Consider the following 23,881-nt stretch of genomic DNA (forward strand, 5'->3'; position numbering starts at 1 on the left):
TAATAATAATAATAATAATAATAATAATAATAATAATAATAATAATACTAATAATAATAATAATCATCATCCGTGGTGCTACAGCCCATGAAGGGCCTAGACCGACCAGCCGGCTGCTGGCCTCACGTCCACATGCTGAAGCAGAGGTGGACGATCATCCAACCAGAATGAAGGTATCGTGTGGTTAGCACGATGATCCCCCTAGCCGTTATAGCTGGTATTTGCAACTGGATTTCGCTACCTATCTTAGCTCCCCAAGTGCATCACGATGCTGAGTGGGCACTGGTCCCATACACTGGTCGAAATTTCATGAGAAAATTTCTTCCCCCATGAGGAATCGAACCAGCGCGCATTCTATAATGCGAGTCCTAGGCGGGATGCCTTAGACTGCGACACCACGGCGCAGGACAGTTATGAATTAATGATCGGATATTACGAAAGTAGTGCAGACAGAGAAATTAATAAGAATAAATCATATCGTAATGTTGCTAATATTAAATTAATCAAAATATAAATCTAATTGAACTAGACAACATACTGTATAGGCCTAAATATGTTTATTAAACACGTAACTATTACAAAAATCTAAAGATTATTCAAACACTTTCCTATTTGGAATGGTAATAGATTGATTATACGTTGTCTAACTTGAAGTGGTGTTCTCTGTGGGCATAGAATGTAAGCTAAGATCTGTCATTGATTGTGGACCACAGTTTACAAACACTTGCGGCTGGCCTGATCTGACTTGAACGAAAGGTCGACCATCACAGCTGCAAAATCTGAAGGTGTCATTCCTGAAAAAAAGAAAATATTATTACCGGTATATAATTGTGCGAAATAAAATATATTATTATTATTATTATTATTATTATTATTATTATTATTATTATTATTATTATTATTATTCAAACTGCAGACAAACAACAAAGTTATTAACCTAATCTACTTCTAACTTCCCACTGATGGCTACGTAAGAGTCTTTTTTTTTTTTTAATGGTGGTTCTTGTTCATAAATTCCTGTTGATCACAAAGTGTACATACAGGGCTTGGTTTGATGCTGATGCGAAGGAGATGGTAAGCCAGACAGTCGTGATCTGTTGTTAAGCGGAATACTGCAACAGCTACACTTCTCAGAGAATCTGGGGTATTTCTAATGGCTTCTTTTCACTCTTTACCTAAAGTCCTTTCTAGAAGTTTTCAGAGATGTTTGTGATGATCTTATGGATGAACCTCTTTGCTTTTAAAATGATACTGGTTTGTTGTTTAGCTGCACAATTTTGGAACCCTTCTTGGCTAGAAAATCTGAGTTCTCACCTCCTTTTATTCAATAGGTCTAGGGATTCGCTTTACAATAATTAACTTTTTTTTGGCAAGCATTTAAGTCTCAGGCTGCAGTGCAAGCCTTCGGGTCCCTCCTCCATACAAGAGAAAAAAATCCACCACAACTTTCTTAGATCAATGCCAGTCACCACCAAAATGCACGCAAGGAAAGCAGAAGAAATAATTTATAATATCACATCCATAAATCTATTTGCTTTTTGCATAAACTTTCGACGTTGACACATTTTAGCACCTTTATGATGAAGAAAGTGGATTTTGTATGAAGTGCTTATCTTATTCATAATTGTTTCTTATACCAAATGACCTGGAAATGTACAAAAACTTGCCCAGACATGTTCAAACATTTTTAACAAGAGCCAGAACAGGTCACATTGTCACTCAATTGTACCTACACCGATTTCACATTTCTGATAATCCTACTTGTCTGTGGTGTAATAATCATGATGAAGATCTGGAACACATTCTTATATACTGTTCACCCATAAACTACAAAAGAAGTAAATTAAAATCATCAGTACCAGTTGCGGAAGACACAGCCCTGCAGTATATATTGACTACACCCCAACTCTGGCTACTAGCAACAGGCATCTATAATGAACACCGATCAAAATACCCCTCATTTCTCGTGAAAAACAACGACTGAATAGACTACAGTGGACTATAGTGGACTTTATGTTGTCAGCAAACAGCTGGATACATTAAGAAGATTGATTGATTGGTAATTGTTTCTTATCAACACAGCAGAATTACATGCGTATGATGCTAGATACCGTTGTGTTTTGCTTACTCTCTTTTGAATAATGTATTTTCAGGCAAGAAAGTTGTAATTATTTTTTGTCCTGGCATGAAAGATATATTATCTATTGAGTGCTGCTATCTTGAATCGAGTTGTCAACTGAATGGTATGGATAAGCCCTTTCCCCTTGCCCCTTTGCACCCCCATGAAGCACCATGAAGTGGCTTACAAAACACTTCTGCGCATGCTCTTACAGAGTCGGCTGGCAGCTGGCTCGAATGACAAAGATTATAATGTTCAGCTATACATCACTGTATGAGTGGTCGAATGGCATTGTTCTCTCTGATCCGGCGCTGTACTTCAAATTGGTACGTTGTACTTAAATCACTCTATGGAAAAGCCGTATTTTTATAAAATTTGTGCTCTAGCACTGTGAATGTACAGTTAAAAAAAATGTAAGTTACCGGTAATTACATTAAATTTTATTTAGGCAGTGCCATGGCACGAGGGCACTATCCCTAAAGCCTCCTCTGCTTAAGACATATCAGTATGATTGTACATCACTTGGCGTAATACAGTATAATAATATAATAAGCAAGCATCTGTGCAAAATTTGAATCAAGTTGGACTTGTAGTAACAAATTTCACGAAAACTCTTGTACGTTTGGAAGAATTCAGGTACTGGTACCGACTAACATTTCCAAACACACAAATTTCTGAAAACACTTCCCTCTCGCACTACTTTAATTATAAGTTATAACCAGTGGCGGCTTGTGAACTTGGGATTGGGGGGCGTTGCAGTAGATTTTGGTATATACAAATTTCACTTCAATCTTCTCCGCAAGGGAAAGTTGAGAAAAATTAATATTCTGTAATTCACACACACTCATGCTTGCACATTTGCACTGGTTAAGTTACGGTACTAAGATGTCACACCAAAGCAACACTCGGATATACTGATCGTCAACAATTTTCTAAAACTGGAAAGAGGTCTCTTTCGTATTTTACATGCTATATCAAAAGGATTCTACTCGCGCAAACATTTTGAGTTAAGGAGACTGGATATATAATAATAAGGCAAAAGAGGATATTAATTTCGTTATATTTACTCGATAAGATTCTGCAACAATAAATATGTGAAGAGAAAATAAAAATGTTGTCATTAAGTTCCAAGGGAATAGAGAATCCATTTGACGTAGCATTACAATAGCTGTGTGGGAGGGGAGGAAAAATCTTCCCTTGTAGCCTGGCTCTGCAAGCCACTGCAGCGAAATATGGGTTTTAAACAGCGGCAGTTTCCCTCTGCTTCCCTTCACCTCTCTACCCCCTGACCATGCAAGAGACACACTCTATGAGCTGTCCCACCCTGCAGATCCCAGGACGACTTTGAATGCAGTGTCAATTCCAATACAGTCGATGCGCAAAAATATTATGCATCAGATAATAGTACATATTTCTGGCCAGATGAAATATAAAGCAATTTACTTAAGAAAAGCTATAAAAAATTATTCTACAAATTAAAATTAAAATTATTTTTATTTTCTTGACAAAGCAGGAAGTACTGCAGCTCCGCAGCTCTTATGGGCGAGCCGCCCCTGGTTATAACTATTTGCTCTTGAAACAACAGACACAACATTTGTGTTTCAACATTCTATCAAATTCATTGTTTCATCTTGTAGCTCATAGATTGTTTGTAAACCGATGATGATGATGATGAAACTCAAATACAAACATAAATGACAACTACTTTTCAAATGGGCACTCTTCTTATAAGATCATTAAAAACAAATTTATCAGTTTGTTAAGCGATGTCAATTTTAAACCTTACGTTATTGGATAATCTCCAAGACTTGTTACGTAGATACTCGAGACGTTAATGTTTGGAATAACGTTCTGAACCACGCCTTTATCTACTGCGTCCCATGTAACTTCACAGCTGTCAATCCATGTAATTTTGGGCGCCGAATGATATGCTAGGAAATGCTTCAGTTTTCCTTGTTCAAACTTCTGTGGCCTTCAATAAAATAGAAATAAAATTAAATTACTCTTCCATATTGTTTCTATACAGAATGATTCATAAATACATCCAATAGTCTCAAAGTTACTCACTAAGAATTTAGGAATATTAAACTTGGAGTCACCTAGGGATTAATTTTAGTCCATTATTGTTTCTGATTTATGTTAACGCTTAGCGTCAATCATAAATAATTTATCCAAAGTAATTTTATTTGTAGATGATACAAGTGTGATTATCTCAAGTAGGCCTAAACAATATGACACTATAAACATTTCTAACACAATATTAAGTACAAGGATCATACTGAAAGTCATGAGCAACCCATTGCTATAATTCCAATTCTAACATTGTAACAAAAACGACTGCATGATCGTAATCTACAGACTTTACACTATGTATTGACATAGCTTCTATCACGTGAGCACAGACAATGTTTGCAAAATAGGCGACAACGATGTCTTGTTTCGATAGCGTGTTGTCATTGAATTCCTTGTTAAAGAGGAAAAATCTGCTGCTGAAATTCACCTCAGATTTCAGCGTGCATACGGAGATGTGTGCATGGGCGCCAGCTTGTTAGGAGATGGGTGAAACATTTCAAAGAGGGGAACATGAGCATCCAAGATAAGCCTCGTAGCGGTCGCTTTCGAACTGTGTTCGCTGAACACAACAAGGAAAGAGTTGATGACTTCTGGATGAATTTCTTGAACCTGGACAGATCATTAATACTGTCTGCTGTATCCAGACACTTCTGAAGCACCGTCTTGTATTGTGCGAGAAACGATCTGGGAATAGGATCATCTGTAGCATGTTGGCTCTCATTGCTCGTGTCACCATGGAGAAAATCAGTACATTTAGGTGAGAAACCCTTTCGCGTTCTCTCTACAGTCCGACTTGGCAACCTCCGGCTACCATCTTTTCGGTTTTGTAAAGGAACAGCTGCAAGGCCAACACTACGAGATGCTGAAGGACATCCAGAAAGCATTGCATCATTGTCTTTGGGAAGCTGGAATGGGCTTCTCCCGCAAGGAATTTTTCAAACTTACAGAACGGTGGGAAAAATGTGTGCAAATAAATGGGGACTATGTTGAAAAGTGACAGAAAAGTCTGTAGGTTTGTCTAAAAAATAAAAATTAAGATTTATAACATTGGGCTGCTCATGACTTTCAGTACGACCCTCGTATAATTAAATATTGATTTAATGCAAATAAACTAGCACTTAAATACTATTAAGTTATTTAGATTAAATAAATAGCTTCTGAATTCAGAAGATGTTGGAAATAACATCGAAACTAGTAAATCAGATAAAATAACGCCATAATTTAAATATTAACACAGTGAAGAATCAAGACGATTTCACTTGATGTTGATAAAACCAGTGTAATCAAATTTAGTACATGTAATACTGTACCAGTCAGTTTTCGTACAATATTAGATTAAATTGAATTGGTATCAAAGAATCTGTCAGCACAGAGTTTCTTGGTTTGGAATTTTATTGATTAACAACTTGGAATGTTAAAAACACATAACAAAATTCTTTCATACCCATCCTTCTAATCAAATAATGAACTGTTTATACTTGTCAATTAACTAATCTACTTTGTACCGGTATTAATAATTACAAACAAGTGTTACATCATTTTTGTATAATTTTCTACTTATTCCACATCTCATGCTACAATGCTGATATAAGATCTATGAAGTACAATAAATGAACTAGAAATATATCTTTTAGAGCAAATGAATACTATCGAAGTTATTTAATATAGCGAGACAGGTATCCAGCTTCAATTAGACTCATTGGGAAGTAGTGTATCATGTACAGGAGAAAGATACTGATATAAAATTAAACAAATTACAGTAGATGTATAGACCTAGTATAATAAGACAAATTTCCGAAACTAAATAAGACGAAATATTAAAAGATGTATAAAATAATTAACACTTCAATTTTTACATTCAAAGTAACAACTGAATGTCGAAAATAAAACTGCTAAATTTAGACAGCAAGGAAAGATTCCTATAGGTACTTTCTTAGTTCTTACTTGTCATGCCTTAGAGACTGAGTGAAAAGTGAAAAAATGAATAAACTATTGAAATATTGAACCTGGCAGAAAAAAATGAAACATAAAAATATTCAAATACAGAGCATTCGCTTACATAATGTAAATCGACCGGGCAACATGCAACTGGAATAAGACCTTGCAACACATGTTTAACTATCTCCCACACACTGGGCGTTTTATTATTACTGAGCTTACCTTGATTGTAAGAGATATTGGAAATGATGTCCTTTTGCTGCTACGTATCTTTCACTCTCTTAAGGATTTAAGAATTTTAGTGGCTTCATATGCTGTGGCTTTAGACCAGTTTCTTGCGAGCTGGAGAAATTTCTGTGAGGTGTGTACGAATTTTTCCCCTATTTCATTCAGTTTTTCCTCAGTAAGTACACGGCATGGTCTTTTGCTACATTTGTTCAATATTGAATCCGTTTCTCTAATTTTTTTTAACAAGGTTGCATATGGTGTTGCTACATGGAATGGTAACAATAGGAATTTTTTTTTTCAAATCGTCTTTTTACCTTTACACAATCATTCTTTCTCAGATAAGTCTCTACCATGAAAATCCTTTGGTCTAATGTAAATTTCTGTGGCACCTTGTGAGCAAGCTAATCTAAACATTTCACTACCATAATCAGAAGAATAACACGCAATCTAACATAAACACAACCACTCCTAAATCTAAACAGTTGTCTAAAACAATCAAAAGAATAACACACAATCTATATAGTCAACACAACCACTCCTAAATCTAAACATTTCACTAATACAATCAGAAGAATAATACGCAATCTAATGTCAACACAACCACTTCTACAGATAGATGTATAACTGGACTGGTGAGTGTGCGAGAGGTGGTTTGCCATATGTTGAATGATCTTTGTGTCAGTTGACCTACCAGTACATTATGTAAGTGATTGCTCTGTAGTATGAATACATTTTAAGAACAGAAGAACAACGTCTACCAAAACAGCTGATACCAGGTTCACTGTAAATATGGAGGTCACAGGGGAGTAAGATAATTTTCTCTGATATGAAAACAGGATAAGAGACCTAATTCATATCGAAGAAGAAGACCAATTTGACTGTTAAATATGAATTTAAAGGTGCATTATGAATCGTGACCAATGATAGATTAAAAATGTAAAGTAGAGTTAAAAATATATTTACCATGGAACAATGAAGTTTAAATCAATACGCCTCTCTGCTTCCTCTAGCAACATTCTAATGCTACCCATTATTTCTTCGCTATGGGTTTCATTTGTTAACTCCATTATTATATTGTATGGATACACTGTTAGAGAAAAAGGTAACAATATTAAATCAGCTGTAATGAGAAGGTTGGTTAGAAATTAAAGTTTAAATACAGTGCATTAAACGAAATTAAACGGGCTATAGTAACTGAAACAGAGTAGACTGATTTCATTTAAATGTGATTAGATTTTAACTCAAGTCAAAAATTAAATTTAGAGTACAGCAAATCTATTAGGATACCTAAAGATCATCTCACTGAACAGCTGGAAACATTTGTCCGCAGTTGTTCTTGAGTCCTAGCCAATGTTCCCAATATTTCTGTTGACGGATCAGCAGCAAGGGTCTCCCCCCACCCCTCCGCTACTGCCAATGTTTTCATCTGCGAGCTCGTGGCACTTTGCATTATATTAACAACATTCAATATTCTCCCTCCTCACAGTAGCTGCTGGAAGTGTTGTCCCCTTGCGTGATACATTATTTTTTTTTAATTTAGGCCTATAAACTATTTATTTATTTTTTCTTTACTTTTTTTAAATAACATATCAAACATAAAATGATACATGAAAGTACCCGAAAGAACAAAGCTCGTGTTTGGGGACAGTTCTGCTTTGATAAAATAACACGAGTATTACTGTACACAAAAGACAATAGGCTTCATTTTGCCAGATTTCGCAGGTAGCCTATGCACTATATTTAGGACAACGACAAGCTCTGGTTCTCCAATAACTTCCGAAATATTTTCAACAATCTTAGGAACAGATTCCGGAATCTCTGGAACACTAGCAGATTGTCCCTATTCGTATACTGTTGTAGTTCATTTATTTGTTTCCATAAATGTTCGTTCTTATTGTTTAGATCTCGCACCTTACTCTGTTATTTTCAAATCATCTTTTGCCTTAGTTAGATTTTTTTATTTTAGTAGGTTATTTTACGATGCTTTATTAACAGCTTAGGTTATTTAGCATCTGAATGAGATGAAGATGATAATGCCGGTGAAATGAGTCCGGGGTCCAACACCGAAAGTTACCCAGCATTTGCTCATATTGGGTTGAGGGAAAATCCCGGAAAAAACCTCAAGCAGGTAACTTGCCCCGATCGGGAATCGAACCCAGGCCACCTGGTTTCGCGGCTAGACGCGCTAACTGTTACTCCACAGGTGTGGACTCTTAGATAGATCTTCATAGAATGTGTCAAAACTTGTTTGACATGAACAGGACTGATTGTTGTAATTTCTGATTTTATAGAAGATTTGAACTCACCAAACATTTGTTTTAGAGTACAGATTACTTTGCTGTTCTCTCTCAGTTCATTTCCACTTTCACTTCCCAATTTACAGTTGCCAGTATTTCTTGTTCTGCCCATTGTAAAAGATTTTACTGGTATACTAGGAGCAGCACAAGAAAACACATCCACACTCAACTGAATTTACATTAGGGCCTACTTCATTTACAGAACATGTTTCATTAAACCTACTAACTAAATTTAGTATTGTTTTTCTACACGGAACTGAGCACTCAGGAAACTTACGTCTAAAATTTTCTCTTGTTCTACCACGCGACTTCTTTATCCTTATGTACGTTTTAAAAATGTCTACACGTTCACGCTCTGAATATGTAACTATTCCAAAACACAACACAAGGTAAGAAACTGAACATTTTCTGTCAAGGACTACAGAATGGCAAGCTAATTTCGGGAGATGAAAATTCACCAATTATGCAGCTTTTACATGGTTATCTGTCTCTCTTTCCCTCGTTCCGTCTCTCTTGGCACGTAGATAAAAAAAAAGAGTTAATGCCTGAAGGATAACATAAATACCAGCTATAGTGATGAAACAAACTAAACATTAGGGGATTCATCAGCCATGCAGATAAGGAGAGACGAACTCATGAGAATAGTCGAATCAGCTTATTCAGTGGTTAATCATAAAATAGGGATGTCCAATTTGAAAACGTAACAGGAAAAATAAATTGTGTGGCAGAACAAGGTAAAACTTTAAATGTAGGCTACAGTAAATTTCCTGGCCACCCAGTTCCATGTAGAAAAACAATACTAAATTTAGTGAATAGGTTTACCATAATGGAATAGGTTCTGTAAATGCAGTGATGTGAATTATATATCATACAAGATGGGTAACACTTTCAGTAGCTCCTGTAAGGAGGATGAGTACCGAATGTTATTAATGTAAGAGAGTGCGTAAGTTTTAATCCAGTGAAGCGCCATTAATTCACAGAAGCAACCAAAGGCAGTAGTGAGGGAGCGGGGACCTATATCTGGTCAGCCAACAAAAATACCAGGAACATTTGCTGAAATTCACTGTATTATGCAACAAATTAAAATACAATTACCGGTATTTAATTTTTAAGGAATATTTACTTTAAAATTAACTTTAACAATAAGAGATAATCATTGTTGAAATTATGAATAAAATAATCGTTAAATCAATTATCACTTAATCTTCATTCCAAAATATAGGCCTATGCTACAGTTTCAGAATTGTTACTGTTCACTTACAGCAAAATGGAGATGAAGAGTTAGTCTTAAAAAACAATTTTATTCCATGTTCAGTTTTTGGATATAGCTTGTTATTGATATCCATTGGTACGCAGTCGACTGAATTGGGTCCACATGTTGTGCATTCTCCCTGAAGAAAGGTAAGACATTTGTTAGAATTCAATTTCCAGAGTAAGGAGGATGATAATGATGACGATGATGGTGATGATGATGCTAATGATAAGTAAGAAAAATTTTACCAACATTTACGAAAGCTTCTTTAGAAGGGCAGCGAATACCAAGAAATTGGCAGTCTTTGAATTTCATGGCATCCACAATATACTTGATTGCTCTTCTATGGCTGCATCCTGGAAGGATCTGACCCGGAGGTAAGGAATCTGCTGTTAATTGCAAGAAATGAGGATAATATGTTGACTCTTCACAGCCAGGTTGTGAATATCCTTCATTAGGGTAGAAGTTAAAATGGCCAATGGGGTCAGATATACCTTGTCCAGTTTCTGAAATCACAAAATATTTCACAGAAAAGAAACATAAAAAATCTGAAGTTGTTATAATCTTGAAAATGAAGCGTAATTTTATATAACAATATTTCTGCTGACAAATCATTATTTTATGAAAACTGCTCACTAGTTTGGAAGAACATATTTTAATGCTAGTTGACATCAAGTTCATTCACTAAATTAGGCAACATACGAAAGTTACTGAATGCTACACAAGTATTATCTTTGAGCTCCACAAAAAATCATTGAAAAATTTTATTGAGAGCAGTCTTTTGTCATTCAGCTACTACAAATGTAGTAGTAGCAGTAGTATTAGCGGTACTATTTCAGAACACATACTCCACTTACTGTAGAGTCAATGAGACCAATTACATATTCACTTACTGCCATAAATTAAAAATCTCTCTCTACTTACTACAGTCACAGAAGAAAGAACTGGCTGATGAGCAGCAAAACTCGTAATGTTACTTATGCCAGTTTTATTGTGATTATCATAGTACAGAGTTTCTGATAGGGACACTATTGACTTCCCCTTCTAGCTGTTGTGCTACGAGAGACTGGCTTTCGGAATGGTTTTCTTTACATTCTACAGTAAGTTATACTGTATGTGTATAATTGCAACGTTTGTTGTGTTTTAATCGACATACAAAAAGTTATTTTGCCATTTATTATTTGCAATTGCGGGTACGAGGAATGTTGTTAATGTTATTTTCATCCCTCTGTTCATCTCTCTCCATTCTACAGACATGTTATGTTTATGATTTATGACTACTGTATATTTCGTGTTTTTTCTAGAGTCCTAGACACGTTACCCTTTCCATCCCCAACAGAGTTTGTCTATAAATAGCCACAACCACTTTGAAAATCATCATTAGTATTTCAGTTCGATAGCTATGGACGTCAAAGCCAAAGTAATTGCATTGATTGAGGAAGGCAGATTTAACACAGTGCAAGCTGGAGAACGCTATGGAGTTGCAACTAACACAGCATCCAGGTAATGGACGGAGTAGCCTATTAAGAGTGAGAATACATAACTCGTAAACCTGGTAGCAGAAGACTCAAGGCACTTCATTTTACACTTCTAAAATGCTTGTGGCCGACAAGGGATTTCCTGCTTCCAACAGAATGGCTCGTAAAGGACTCAATAGTGCCAATATTGTGCCGAGAAGAGCAGCAGTGAAGGAAGTTCTGACTGAAGACCATCGAATTGATCGTGTCGCATTTTGCCAAATGCATTACAACTATCCTTGGCAAGAGGTCATCTTTTTGGATGAGAAGGTGTTTATGAACCACAGCACAGGGCCAGTGCAAGTATATCGATCGAAACAATCCAAGAGATCTGACCCTGAATATGTGGTCCAGAGGCAATGCAATGGTTGTCCATGTTGGTGTGAGGATGGATTTCTCGTTATGATTGCAGTGCGCTATGGAGGATTCATGGGTATATGAATGGGCATTAGTACACCAAAATACTGAAAATGTATTGTTACCTAATGTTCGTATGTTTCAGCCCGAAAACAAAATAAAATTCCAACATGGCTTGTCTTTGGTACACACATGTGTCGCTGTGCAGTGGTGGTTCAACATTCACAGGGATGATGTCGAAGAGGTTCCATAGGTGCCAAGAAGTTCTGACTTAAATCCCATAGAAAATGTGTGGGCAGAAGTGCAACTCAGTGTTAATGAGCAACTACAGAGTCGGCATCGTAGGAATGCAGATGAATTGTGGGATCTCGTTGCAGATGCTTGGAATGATGTTGCATCGTCAGATATATCCACAGCCTTCTTAATTCTTTAAGTAGAAGAATGGATGCAGTGATCAATGCCAATGGTTTCTGGACAGGCTATTAAGTCCAGAAGGAAATGGTTGTATATTGCTAGAGCTACATAGGAAGAAGAGCATTTTAATTTATGATAACAAGAACATTCAGTATTAATTATTTTACTTTAGGAATGCATATTTTCCTTTATTTTCAGAACAAAGTAAATACTGTAGGTATAAAAATAGAATAAATAAGTTCTAGTAAACCACTAGAACCATTTATATAATCAAATGTTTTCCTAAACAAAAAATATTTCTAACTAACAAATCTATTTTTGTTTCTCTTCCCTCATTATTATTAATTGTTTATCTAAATTAATTTTTATTTATTTTTTTTATTTAAATTTATCTGAATGTTCACTTATATAATTTGTATTGAATTACCTTAATCAATTTATATTTATTCTACTTTATATGACTGTTCACTTCTATGCCATCTTAGAAATAAGTTCCTATGTATTGCATCTATTTCAATTTTGTTTACTCTTCGTCATATTGGCAGTCTGTTTTGTCAAGGAGATATTAAAATAAAAATAAACCATAAATAAACGAAGTATGTCTATAGAGTAAAGAGAGACTAACAGAGGAGATGATAATGAAATCAGTAACATTTCTTATACCTGCAATGGTAAAAACAATGAAATAACAAATTTCTGTATGCCGACAAGAACACAGAGTTTCAACCTTATAGAATGTGACAGAAACAGTCCGAAAGCCTCTCCCTCCAAACCCAGCAACTTCGAGAGAAAGTAAACAGTATCCCTCTTAGACACTCTGTAATCACAACACAACCGCCATAAGTAACATTACGAGTTTCACTGCTCATCGGCCAGTTTTTTTTTCCCCCGTGACTATACATCTCTTTCTGCTCTTAACTTCATTGCTGAGACGTACATTAAAGTATGATTGTGAAAGATTTTCCTTGTGTTATTCTAATATTTGTGTTTTCATGACAGAGTTGATGTCAGAATGGTTACTTGCTGATAAATATTTAAGACATTTAGGAAGAAAATTCGTAGGTGTTGTTGTAGCATATTATTTTAAATATCCCGAAATTAAATTATTACTTACCACCTATTGTTTCGACAGTATCAGTATGAATAACTTCTACGATGTTTGCATCGCTAGCATCCAATCTTGCACATGGTGGCATACCCTTATAATATGGGCCGTTTGGATCCAATGCTGCTAGTATGCCAAGAAAAATAATTTAAAAATTTATATTAGAATGTAAAAGATATAATATTGTGTCTTATATCTTATACTCTGTTCACTATTCCTTTTTATTATTTTTGTCTTATATTTAAATCTCTTGGTAAGTCTTACAAGAATCACTTGAATAGAATGCAAATATTATTAAATATCCGTACTGGTAATACAATCGATCAAGTTTGAGAAATGTTCCTGAAGATCCGCAAATATGAAATTATTTTCACTCTGGATCCATGAACATAATACAGGGAGTACTGTAGCATTCCACTAGCAGTAGCTATTCAAATATTGCAATGATCAAGAAATGTTTGACTTTTCTTTTTTGTATGGTTAGAAACGATTTTTATTTAATTAATACGAATAATTTCGTTTGGTTTCTTCGAGTCATCTTAATTTTTAAATATAAAAAATAGACATCAAAATTTGAAAAACATTTTGTTACATTGGTTGCTTGTTCACCAATTACATAAAATGAAGTACCGGTAGAAACAGAGTTTCAGATATATTAAAAAATATCTTAATTGTCATTATTGCATACCTGTGATCTTCCCAATGCCAGGTATACAACCTCCAACATAGCCAGCAATATGTGCACCCATTCCATGTCCTATTAGATGTATGTCATTTACATCAACTGAATAATTTCGCTGAAATAAATACAATGACAAGAGATTAATATATTTAATGCAAATTGAGTGGATTTTCTCACCAAAGAAATGAGTTTCAATCCAAACAATGTCGACGAGTCAGTTCAAAAGGGAAACAAATCAAAATTTAAAGTTTAAGGAACCTGCACTTTAAACCTTCATGTTGCTGTGAAAAATCGAAGGATCACTGAAATTACTTCAAATTCTGTTAATGATATTCATGTACCGGTATACTATAAATTTCAAATTAGAGTGCGTTAGTTAGAAAAAATCTTGTGAACTATAAATATGTAACTAGTTAAACTGTTTATTGCTTGAAATACCAGTACTTATTTATAACTCACTTGTAGAATTTTAATGACACGCACTATTTCTAATGCCACTACTCGGGCATTAGAAGCGGCCTGTGGGTAAGGAGGTCTAGCTCCAGCCTCCCAATCTACTGCAAAAATATTCCAGTCACCATCGATCAACAATCTTGTTACCATTTGCTGGAGTAAGGAAAGAAATGAAATTTAATATTACTTATATTTTGATTGTCTTATTTTATTATTTTATTTATTGCAATTATTTTTGCTAATATATGACAAGAACATACAATAGTTAATAGTTTACATTTCAGTCATTAAGCAATTACAAAAATTGCAATGAATAGACACTGTCCTATATATAGGCCTACAATAAATAAAACATATACATTATATTATAAAAAAAATAGATTAAAACTTTACTATTTTGAATTTAAAATATTAATTTATGTTATAAAATGGATGAGCAATTAGGTAATTATGCAACTTACACTTAAAAATAATCATATTTAATCTTTTTGCACTATAGTCGACGTTATTAAATAATTTTAATTCAATTACATTAGAAGTATTTTGAGATTTGCTTAACCTAAAATATGATAGGCTTAATTGTATCAAGCAATGATTGACTTCTGGTGTTATATGTATGAATTTTATTTCTAACCATATGGTTACTGTCATGATTCATTATATTTAATAGGCACTAAAAATATACATAGATTAATTACTACTCTTAGAATCTTATATTTAATAAAAATTGGTTTTCAATGTGCTTTAAAAGGTGATTTGGATATTACCAGTACCTATTATTCTAATAGCTTTTTTTTTTGTAACAACAAAACATCATTAATATTGCTACTGTTACCCCATAATAAGCACATAGGACATAGGTAATAAACAGGTACAGCACGTTTTAGATTCTTAAGCGAATACAGTATATAACTCTAAACAATATAATGCACACATCAATTATACAGTGATACTGTTTTGTTTAGCCACGCAGTTTTCATTTCCCCATCGCCAACCGCTAAGAGCTTATCTGTGGCCAAGCAGCCACCTGGTACTGAAACATTTATTATAGGAATTTGTACTTACCCAGCTCAAAGTAGGTGTTGAAAATGTTCCACACCAACTGCTACACACTGTTGACACCTTCTTATGAAATTGTTAATTACCGGTACCTTAAGAAGTTCTGCTTCACTGATTGATTCCATTTCAGCTCTTATATAGTCTTTAAGCTCATTTATTGTATGCGGGTTTTTCGCATAAACCTTATTTTTAAGTGTCCCCTATAGATAGAAATCGCATAGTGTTAAATCTGGACTTCGTGGGCCCATAAATTTTTACTGATAATTCTCCCTCCGAAAATTCGACGCAATTCTCTCATGGATTCTTCGGCAGTATGAGCAGTGGCGGAGTCTTGTTGGAAATATACTGAGGAACGTTCTCCATAAGTCAGTTCACCTACAATAGGTCAAGGATCTCATTCACGTAACGCTCACTGGTAATTGTGCCCTGAGTGAAAATAGGCCCAATAATTCTGTATCTGTTCATTGCATACCACACGCCTATTTTTTCACCATACAAATGTGTTTCGAGTACAAGATTGGGTTTCTACTTACTAAGACCGATGATTTTGTGAGGATACGTCTCCATTTAAATGAAAATAGGCTTCATCAGAATAGCTATATACTTGTAAAAGCTGAAATCGAGTCAATCAGTGAAGCAGAACTTCTTAAAGTAATTAACAATTTCATAAGAAGATGTCAGCAGTGTGTAGCAGTTAGTTGAGGACGTTTTCAATATCTACTTTGAGCTGGGTAAGTACAAATTCTTATACTAAATGTTTCAGTGCCAGCAGACTGGGTGAGCGCTTGCCTGCAGATAAGCTTCTAGTGGCTGGTGATGGGAAAATGAAAACTGTGAGGCTAAACAAAACAGTGTCACTGTATGTGGGGTCAAGGTCAATTTTTTATTCATCTTTATACCTAACACTGATTTCATTAACATTAATTTATTAAATTTTACATGACCATTCTCATAATTCAACTTACAGTTACTGGTATATGTTTTTTTCTAATGCCACCAGGTTGTCTTTCGACATTTCTGGCCTTCTCTCCTGGCAGTGGCTTAGGTGTAACCCACTTTTGAGGTTGGGGTGTCTAAAAGGCGGAGTAACATTACCCCAATGATATGTTAGGACAATCATGGTTAGGATTATCTAAACTTAACCTAAATTCCACACCATGGACGAATAATTTCCTTTAAGAAAAAATTCCTGTGCTATAACCGGAAATCGAACTTGGGAACTCATGAACTGTAACCAGAAACTCTGACCAGTAGACCATGAGGCTGGCCATACTGTATGTAACTGAAAGTTACTGATAGCCAATACAAGTTGAAATATGAAAATGAAAGTAAATTTAACAAACTATAGTAGGCCTACCATACTGGCGTATTCTATTTAAACTAATTAACATCAGGTTTTCCTGATGATACAATAAATACCTTGATCCAGCCTGCATACCCACTGCTAGTGAAATCGTGAATTATGAATTTTGTGTTGTGTTCACAAGAGAAACCAAATTGCTCAATAAGTTTTATATTAGAAGGTATTACAACTCCTTCTGGAATTTCTTCCTACAAGAAAACAGAATGTAAGTAGTCATTAGAAAAAATTAGAAAATCAATTACTATTTTTATGTTCAAAACATAATTACTTTAATGCTTTAGTTACCGGTACTGTATATAAGGTTGTCATTTCTCCGAGTAATATTTTACATATTTAGCATTAACTGTATAGGCAGCACAATTTTATTAGAAGAACTTTCAGATGAAAGTGCAAGGAAATATAAAAAATTCTTGGGTTATGTAAATTTAATTACTATTTCTGTAGTGTTTAGAACAGGATTTATGACAATGTATGCAATTAACGTAGGTACTGGTACAAGATATTACCAGTATGGTATTATAAATTGGTTACATTAACTTTTGAATTTATCCCAAAATCGAGATATTGTCTTAATGGTCTTGAACTGAATGTTAATTTGTTATCTTCATTTTACGATGTTTGGTGACGTATACACGTCCGTTGATGTGACATATTAATGAATTTAAATACTATTATAGTCACAATCATGCCTTGGTATGAAAGAAAAATTTCACAACCCCGAGCGGGAATCGAACCTGCGACTTCCTGTACTCCGGTCAGGCACTCTACCACTGAGCTATCGAGTTCGTCTCACGTGAAATTTTTCTTTCATACCATGGCATGATTGTGACTATAACAGTATTTAAATTCGTTAATTTGTTATTGAGAAGGCAGAAAATTGTTGAAAGGGTTGTAAATGTACACTTTATCCAAACTAATTTTAGAGAATATTACTGGGTAACGTCTACAAAAACCATGATGATCGCTACATGAATATGTAAATCTTGTACCTACCAGTACAGATTATATACAAACCCTTTAACTGAAGAATTTGATGTTAAATAATCACTACTATAGGGGCTAAAACAAAACGTAGAAACGTTCAATGTTTTATATTTTTCTGAACCTAATGTCTAACATAATTAGAGACATTAAATCCAGATGTTTGAGATGAGCAGGGCATGTAGCATAACATGTATGGGTGACTCTAGGAGTGTTAGTTGGAAGACCTGAGGAAAAAAGACCTTTGGGGAGGCCAAGACGTAAATGGGAGGATAACATTAAAATAGAGTTGAGGGCAGTGGAATATGGTGGTAGGGACTGGATTAATCTTGTTCAGAATAGGGACCAATGTCGGGTTATGTGAGCGCGGCAATGAATCTCCAGGTTCCTTAAAAGCCATTTATAAGTAAGTAAACCTGTGATGTAGTAAATATTTTAGATACCTACTAAGTTATTGTAAAAATGCCATAATTTCAAATAAAGAAGTATCTATCTGGTTGTGTGAAAGGTAAAAAAAAAAAAAAACAGAAGAGAGAAAAAAAATGTAAGATGCATTTATGATACAAAATTCTAGTAACCTTGAAACAACTACAGGTATTGGTTTATAGGTACCTTACTTGTTCTATTTCCAGCATACATTATGAACTGAGTCTTCACTGTATGTCTAACTGAAGGTTTAGGATTTGTTGGTCTATTTACAGTATCGTACCAATCTTTAGTTGTTTTCAAACATCCGAGTTCACCATAACAAGTTACGGTATCATCTGTAAAAAATGAACAAGTTAAAACACACAAGGTAAATTACTGTTTACTGCTACAGCAATGGTGAATTTAGCTCCTGAGAGCCTCGACTGAATTCCATTCTATTTTCTCGTCAGCATAACACCTACTCTTTCATATGACAAAATAATAGAAAGGACAAACATGCATGCATCCATTACCATGTGTAATATGATGTTGAAACTTTGTCTTGTTCTTTATACACTATGATCAGTTGATGACTAAATCAAAATATTATAAAAATGTTACATGTATATTTAAAATGTGAAATAATGTCGGCAAATGTAGGATCTTTGCACTGAAAAAGAAAAACATCTATCACCTCCATTAAATTATATTTTCTATAAAGAATGGATTTTAATTTCATCACCATCATTCGTGTTGTGACTAATAAGAAATCTATGCGTCTGATATTGAGTTCATAATGTATGTTTGAGAAGAAATTGCCTACTGAAGGATGCACTGGAAGGAATGGTGAATAGGAGAAGAGTTCGGGGCAGAAGAAGATATCAGATGATAGATGACATTAAGATATGTGGATCATATGCGGAGACTAAGAGAAAACCAGAAAATAGAAAAGATTGAAGAATGCTGGGTTTGTAGTGAAAGAGCTGCCCATGGGCAGAACACTTATGTATGTGTGTAATGTATGGTATTACTAAACAATTCCGTCTTCACAAACTGTTTTGCAGTTATTAATTTGGAAAACACTGAAATCAGCTTTCAAAGCATCTTTATTTCTTCACCAAAATCTACTCAAAAGTTTCCTCAACTTGTCTGATTCTGGTAACATGGTCAGTTCATTTGAATTATCGTAGTACTTAAATTTTGGCTTAACTTTAACACATCGTGACACAATAATATGTTATGAATATTTTGATGCTGTTGATATGAATGTCATACAAAACAATCATAATCATACTTGAAATTTCATATCTTCGTTTCCTGTACGTCAATCCTTTGGCTAAAAATAACAATGTCACAGTTAGGACTACAGCACATCTTAAATACATATTACATAGTCTATTATAAGATTAGACACAGTACGTTTTTGAAATAAAACTTCAGATAGAATTAAAACTCTTTGACGTATCCTTGGTTATTTATTATATAGTTACGAGATATTTCATTGTTTAACTAAACACAATGTATTATTTGCCAAAATAAGTAGCCTATGTTTAACTTAAATACATCACCTTTTTTTAAAAATTGTAACACTTTTAACGTCTGAACTAGAAATTTTTATACCTTAAATAATAATCTGCAACATTTTTCAATCGCAATTATTTTGACATACAATTAAAATTATGCATCTCTACTGAATTCAATTAATTGCTATGACAGACCTTGAAATGACAATAGTAGGTCTACTCGTTATGAACTTCATAGAACACGTAGAGGACAATATAGGCCTAACAGTGTGATGTGTTTAATAAATCAGTAAATAGTTCTGAATCATTGGTAAATTTCCATCTTAACCAGTATGCACATAATCGTATGTGCACATCCAGTAAAATAAATGGAACGCCTTTTCTTTATTTTCAACATTCTTTCAATAACGTATGCTTTATTCTGCTCCAACTTTGATTTCCATGAAGTGTAGTTTACTGCAACCATCTTTGCTTTTAAAGAACTACAATCATATCCTCGCATACGAGTATGCAATTCGATTGTAACCTTGAAGGTTGAACACAGATTGGTGCCTTTGGCAGTGCAGGAGGGAGCAGGTGTGCGACGAATAATGTCCCAGAAACGTATCGTCGTTACTCTGCGATTGGCAAGGGCAAGATTTAAGTCAATGACCTAAAAACAATTTAGCATACATCATCGGAAATAATTATTTAAATTAATAGCAATAAATTATATTTATGAATGGTAGGTAAATAATAACTACAGGATATAATTTAAGTAACTTTAGTGTTATTTCTGTATTTATTTTCGACACATAACTTACCAGTATGCGTTCAGTATTTTTTTACTGGGTTATTTTATGACGCTGTATCAACATCTAGGTTATTTAGCGTCTGAATGATATGAAGGTGATAATGCCAGTGAAATGAGTCCGGGGTCCAGCACCGAAAGTTATCTCCTATTGGGTTGAGGAAAAACCCCGGAAAAAACCTCAACCAGGTAACTTGACCCGACCGGGATTCGAACCTGGGCCACCTGGTTTCGCAGCCAGACGCGCTGACCGTTACTCCACAGGTGTGGACGCGTTCAGTATTAAAACCGATTTATAACATCTAAGCAACCATACCAAGCTGACATAAACTGCTGTATTTCGAAAGTCCACTTTTTATTATACCTAATAAAAATTCAAATAAGTAGTTTAAAAAGCACAACAATTAATCCATTAAATTTTGGTAAATGGGACATAAATATATCTTATAAGACTTCTTATGAACAATTCTTATGTTTTACAAATTTTGTGGCATAGCCTATAGTTAAATATCTGAAATTGCAACTAATGTGGCCGTATTTCCCGAATTCAGTGGGATTAAGTCAAAAATGTCTAGCTTGTCCCAATGTGCAGTCCTTACATCGGAATGCCTTTCTTCTCCAAGCTGTAGACATTTGTTTTAAAATGATCAGAAACAAGAAATTACTGTGAAATGGAACCTATTTTGTTATCGGTAGTTACATCAATGTTTTACATTCTACTTTTTTTAACAATATGCTACCCTCATATGGAATGGCACGTCAGAGTATTAAACCACAGTCCCAGCAAGGTAGACCTACGGGATTTCAATAATAAAATGTGAACATGAATTATGTGCATGAAATGTTTCTCACTGTGATATACAGGGTGAAAGTGAAATAACCTTGCAGATTGAAAAGGACTATAGGGTACATACACTGAAATGAATAAAAAAACCTATATTATGTGTGTGATTAATACACAATTAAAAAATTAAGTCTGGCAACATCGCCGCGAACACACGCTTCTCGTGATACAGATGTAAGAGGTCAACGAACTCGGTGTGTCTCGCTAGATGAGCTGTTCTCTGACGCTGTGTTGCAACCAACTCGCATCGTGCAGAGACTTTAATTTAGAGGTTTTTAAATTAAAGTTACGTGAAAACTGGCTACAATATTAAATACGCCAGAAGGATAAATTATTCTTTATTAGTTTTCCTATCGATATGGAAAAAAATCACGATCCTACTCGCAATAGTTACCGAATAAGAGGTTGTTAAACATTTGAGAAAAAAAAACTTTTTTTCGCCAGTATGATATTATAGTTTTTTGTTACATACAACATGAGCCATTCGCTCTGAAAATCTGCAAGGCTGTTTCACTTCCATCCTGTTTAAATTATGAATTAGCCGTTTGTCAATTCAAAATATGAATATCTAGACATCTATTTATATAGGCTACATACTAAAGTTCTCAACTATTGTATTAGCGAATGCATATTGTATAACACTAGTATTTATGCTACGGATAGAAAGATTTTCATGTTCCACATTAAGTAGATCTGGTTAAAAATGGTGTTGCAGTAAATCAGTACTTAAGCAAATAGCTTCGTTTGTTTTAAATTTGTGGTAAAAAGTTATAGCTCACTTTTTTAAAACTGCATCCGTGTAATATCACGTCGTCTGTATTCTTCCGTAATAGTTTTAAGAACGTTTTCTTTCTCAAGTTGTGATTTACGCCTATTAATTCTTCTTGCCGTTCAGTTTGATATACTGTACATGTTATTTTGAATACTACTCGTAATTAAAACATCAATAAAATTAAAAATATTGGAATGAGCGGAGTAGAACTTTGAATTCAACTTTGAATGGAAAGATTCACAGCAGTTAGTCGTACCGCAAATAGAATCCGAAAATTCAGCCCAAAATTTTAGGTGGAAAACTCGAGGACGATGATATATAAGTCTCCAACACATAATCATAAAAATCATCAACTTGTGGGAGCCTCTTCGGGCGCGAATTTCTTATCTTTGCAGGTAACATCCGAAAATATTTGGGAGCCAATTCGGATGACTTATTTTTATCTGAGAACCAATTCGGAAATACCAACACGAACATTTACATATATTCATCCTAGTACACGACATAACTCTCCGCATAGACATCATGTACAACGTGGACCGCCGAAGTGGTGTGCAACTAGAAAAATGAATCACAGTTCCGCCATCTATCCACAATATGCGGAACCTGAATCACGTAAAGTGAAATGGTTAGGCATTGCTACATACATATTTTATCGGCGTTGTCATAACGGGTAACATAATTACCAAAGGGGAATAGGCCTAATGGCTAATCAAATTCTAGTTTCATAAAGTTCCATTTCATTTTCAGGATAGTAGTGGAAGAGTTACAATATATATATATCTTCCGATCGGGAAGTGAGGATTTGCAGAAGATGAAGTATCACGAACAAATTGTTAAAGAAACTCTTAGGCTGTACCCTAGTGTCTCAGGCTTTTTATTCGTCCACCTTCCCCTTGTTCACGCAATAACTAGACGTGGATACGGAAATAAGTAAGATAAATGTAGTTATTGTATTAAAATTAAGTTCTTATTGTTGTGAAATTAACGGTAAAGTTGTAACATAATATTTTTCCGATTTTGATGTTTGAAGAGTTAGAATTTAAAGCTCGCTATCCTATTGGAATGAATGGAATATTACAGACTCGCATATTGATCTTCCACAGATGTCAAGTTGGCATTTCAAACAAATCATGACCTATAGAAACAGATTACAGCTATAGATATGCAAATCTTACCTTTTACTCGCTTTTCGTATTCGTCCACCTTCCCCTTGTTCACGCAATAACTTAAAAGGACTGTGTTCGTTTCTCCGCTTCAGCCAGACAGCAAACTCATGCTTGTACCCACGCTGTGGAACTGACGTATTCGCAGACCCAGGCATAGCCGTGTTCGTTTATACCGTGTTTGAGAAAGTTTGTTTACCTCTCGAGCGCTTCGACTGTGTTCATATATGTAGGCCTATATCTATTCACTTCGTTTCTTGGAGTTGAGGCAGGGCTATGCTGTGCCCGCTACTGTCCGATTTGACTTCTTATACTGTTCTCCAACCAGGAGATCAACCGTGAAAGGAATGTGCTTACTATTGCGTCATCCAGCTGCTACAAATTTCAGAAGAAATCCACTTTACTCCACCCCAAATGATCCTGGAACTCTATCCTGTCTACTGGGTGTTCAGTTCAAAATGTGTCTTGGCTCGCTGTATGCCGTCATGTGGCTAGTCGATGAGCCTAGAGAATTAAATCTTCCTACACTTCCGCAGCTCA

At 34.8% G+C, this 23,881-nt stretch overlaps 1 protein-coding gene across 9 annotated transcripts; it reads right to left on the minus strand.

The window, feature by feature from the left end:
- Nucleotides 1-23,674, minus strand: LOC138694641 (inactive pancreatic lipase-related protein 1-like). Of its 9 annotated transcripts, none has more exons than XM_069818569.1 (11): nucleotides 23,354-23,671; nucleotides 18,451-18,602; nucleotides 16,914-17,045; nucleotides 14,442-14,588; nucleotides 13,989-14,097; nucleotides 13,310-13,426; nucleotides 10,160-10,413; nucleotides 9,917-10,046; nucleotides 7,322-7,445; nucleotides 3,906-4,091; nucleotides 7-794 (listed from the first exon to the last, which is right to left on the minus strand). In XM_069818569.1, the coding sequence occupies exons 2-11, from the start codon at nucleotides 18,475-18,477 to the stop codon at nucleotides 644-646; spliced, it is 1,377 nt and encodes a 458-aa protein (XP_069674670.1). In that variant the 5' UTR covers nucleotides 18,478-18,602; nucleotides 23,354-23,671; the 3' UTR covers nucleotides 7-643. The 9 variants fall into 9 exon arrangements, with proteins under 9 accessions (XP_069674679.1, XP_069674676.1, XP_069674678.1 ...); XM_069818573.1 differs by lacking the exon at nucleotides 23,354-23,671 and adding an exon at nucleotides 19,965-20,261 and having other exon boundaries at nucleotides 18,456-18,602; XM_069818570.1 differs by lacking the exon at nucleotides 23,354-23,671 and adding an exon at nucleotides 19,965-20,261.
- Between the last annotated feature and the right edge of the window lie 207 nt (nucleotides 23,675-23,881).

The sequence above is a fragment of the Periplaneta americana genome, chromosome 2 (assembly GCF_040183065.1).
Source record: "Periplaneta americana isolate PAMFEO1 chromosome 2, P.americana_PAMFEO1_priV1, whole genome shotgun sequence".
Taxonomy (NCBI): domain Eukaryota; kingdom Metazoa; phylum Arthropoda; class Insecta; order Blattodea; family Blattidae; genus Periplaneta; species Periplaneta americana.

Excerpts from the sequence above, each read along its gene's own strand:
- LOC138694641 (XM_069818569.1), bottom strand. The coding sequence starts at position 18,477 with ATGTATGCTGGAAATAGAACAAGTAAG. Across the intron at positions 14,589-16,913 it reads GGTATGCAGGCTGGATCAAG|CAAATGGTAACAAGATTGTT; the intron begins GTATTTATTGTA and ends TCCTTACTCCAG. Across the intron at positions 4,092-7,321 it reads TTAAACTTCATTGTTCCATG|GCCACAGAAGTTTGAACAAG; the intron begins GTAAATATATTT and ends ATTTTATTGAAG.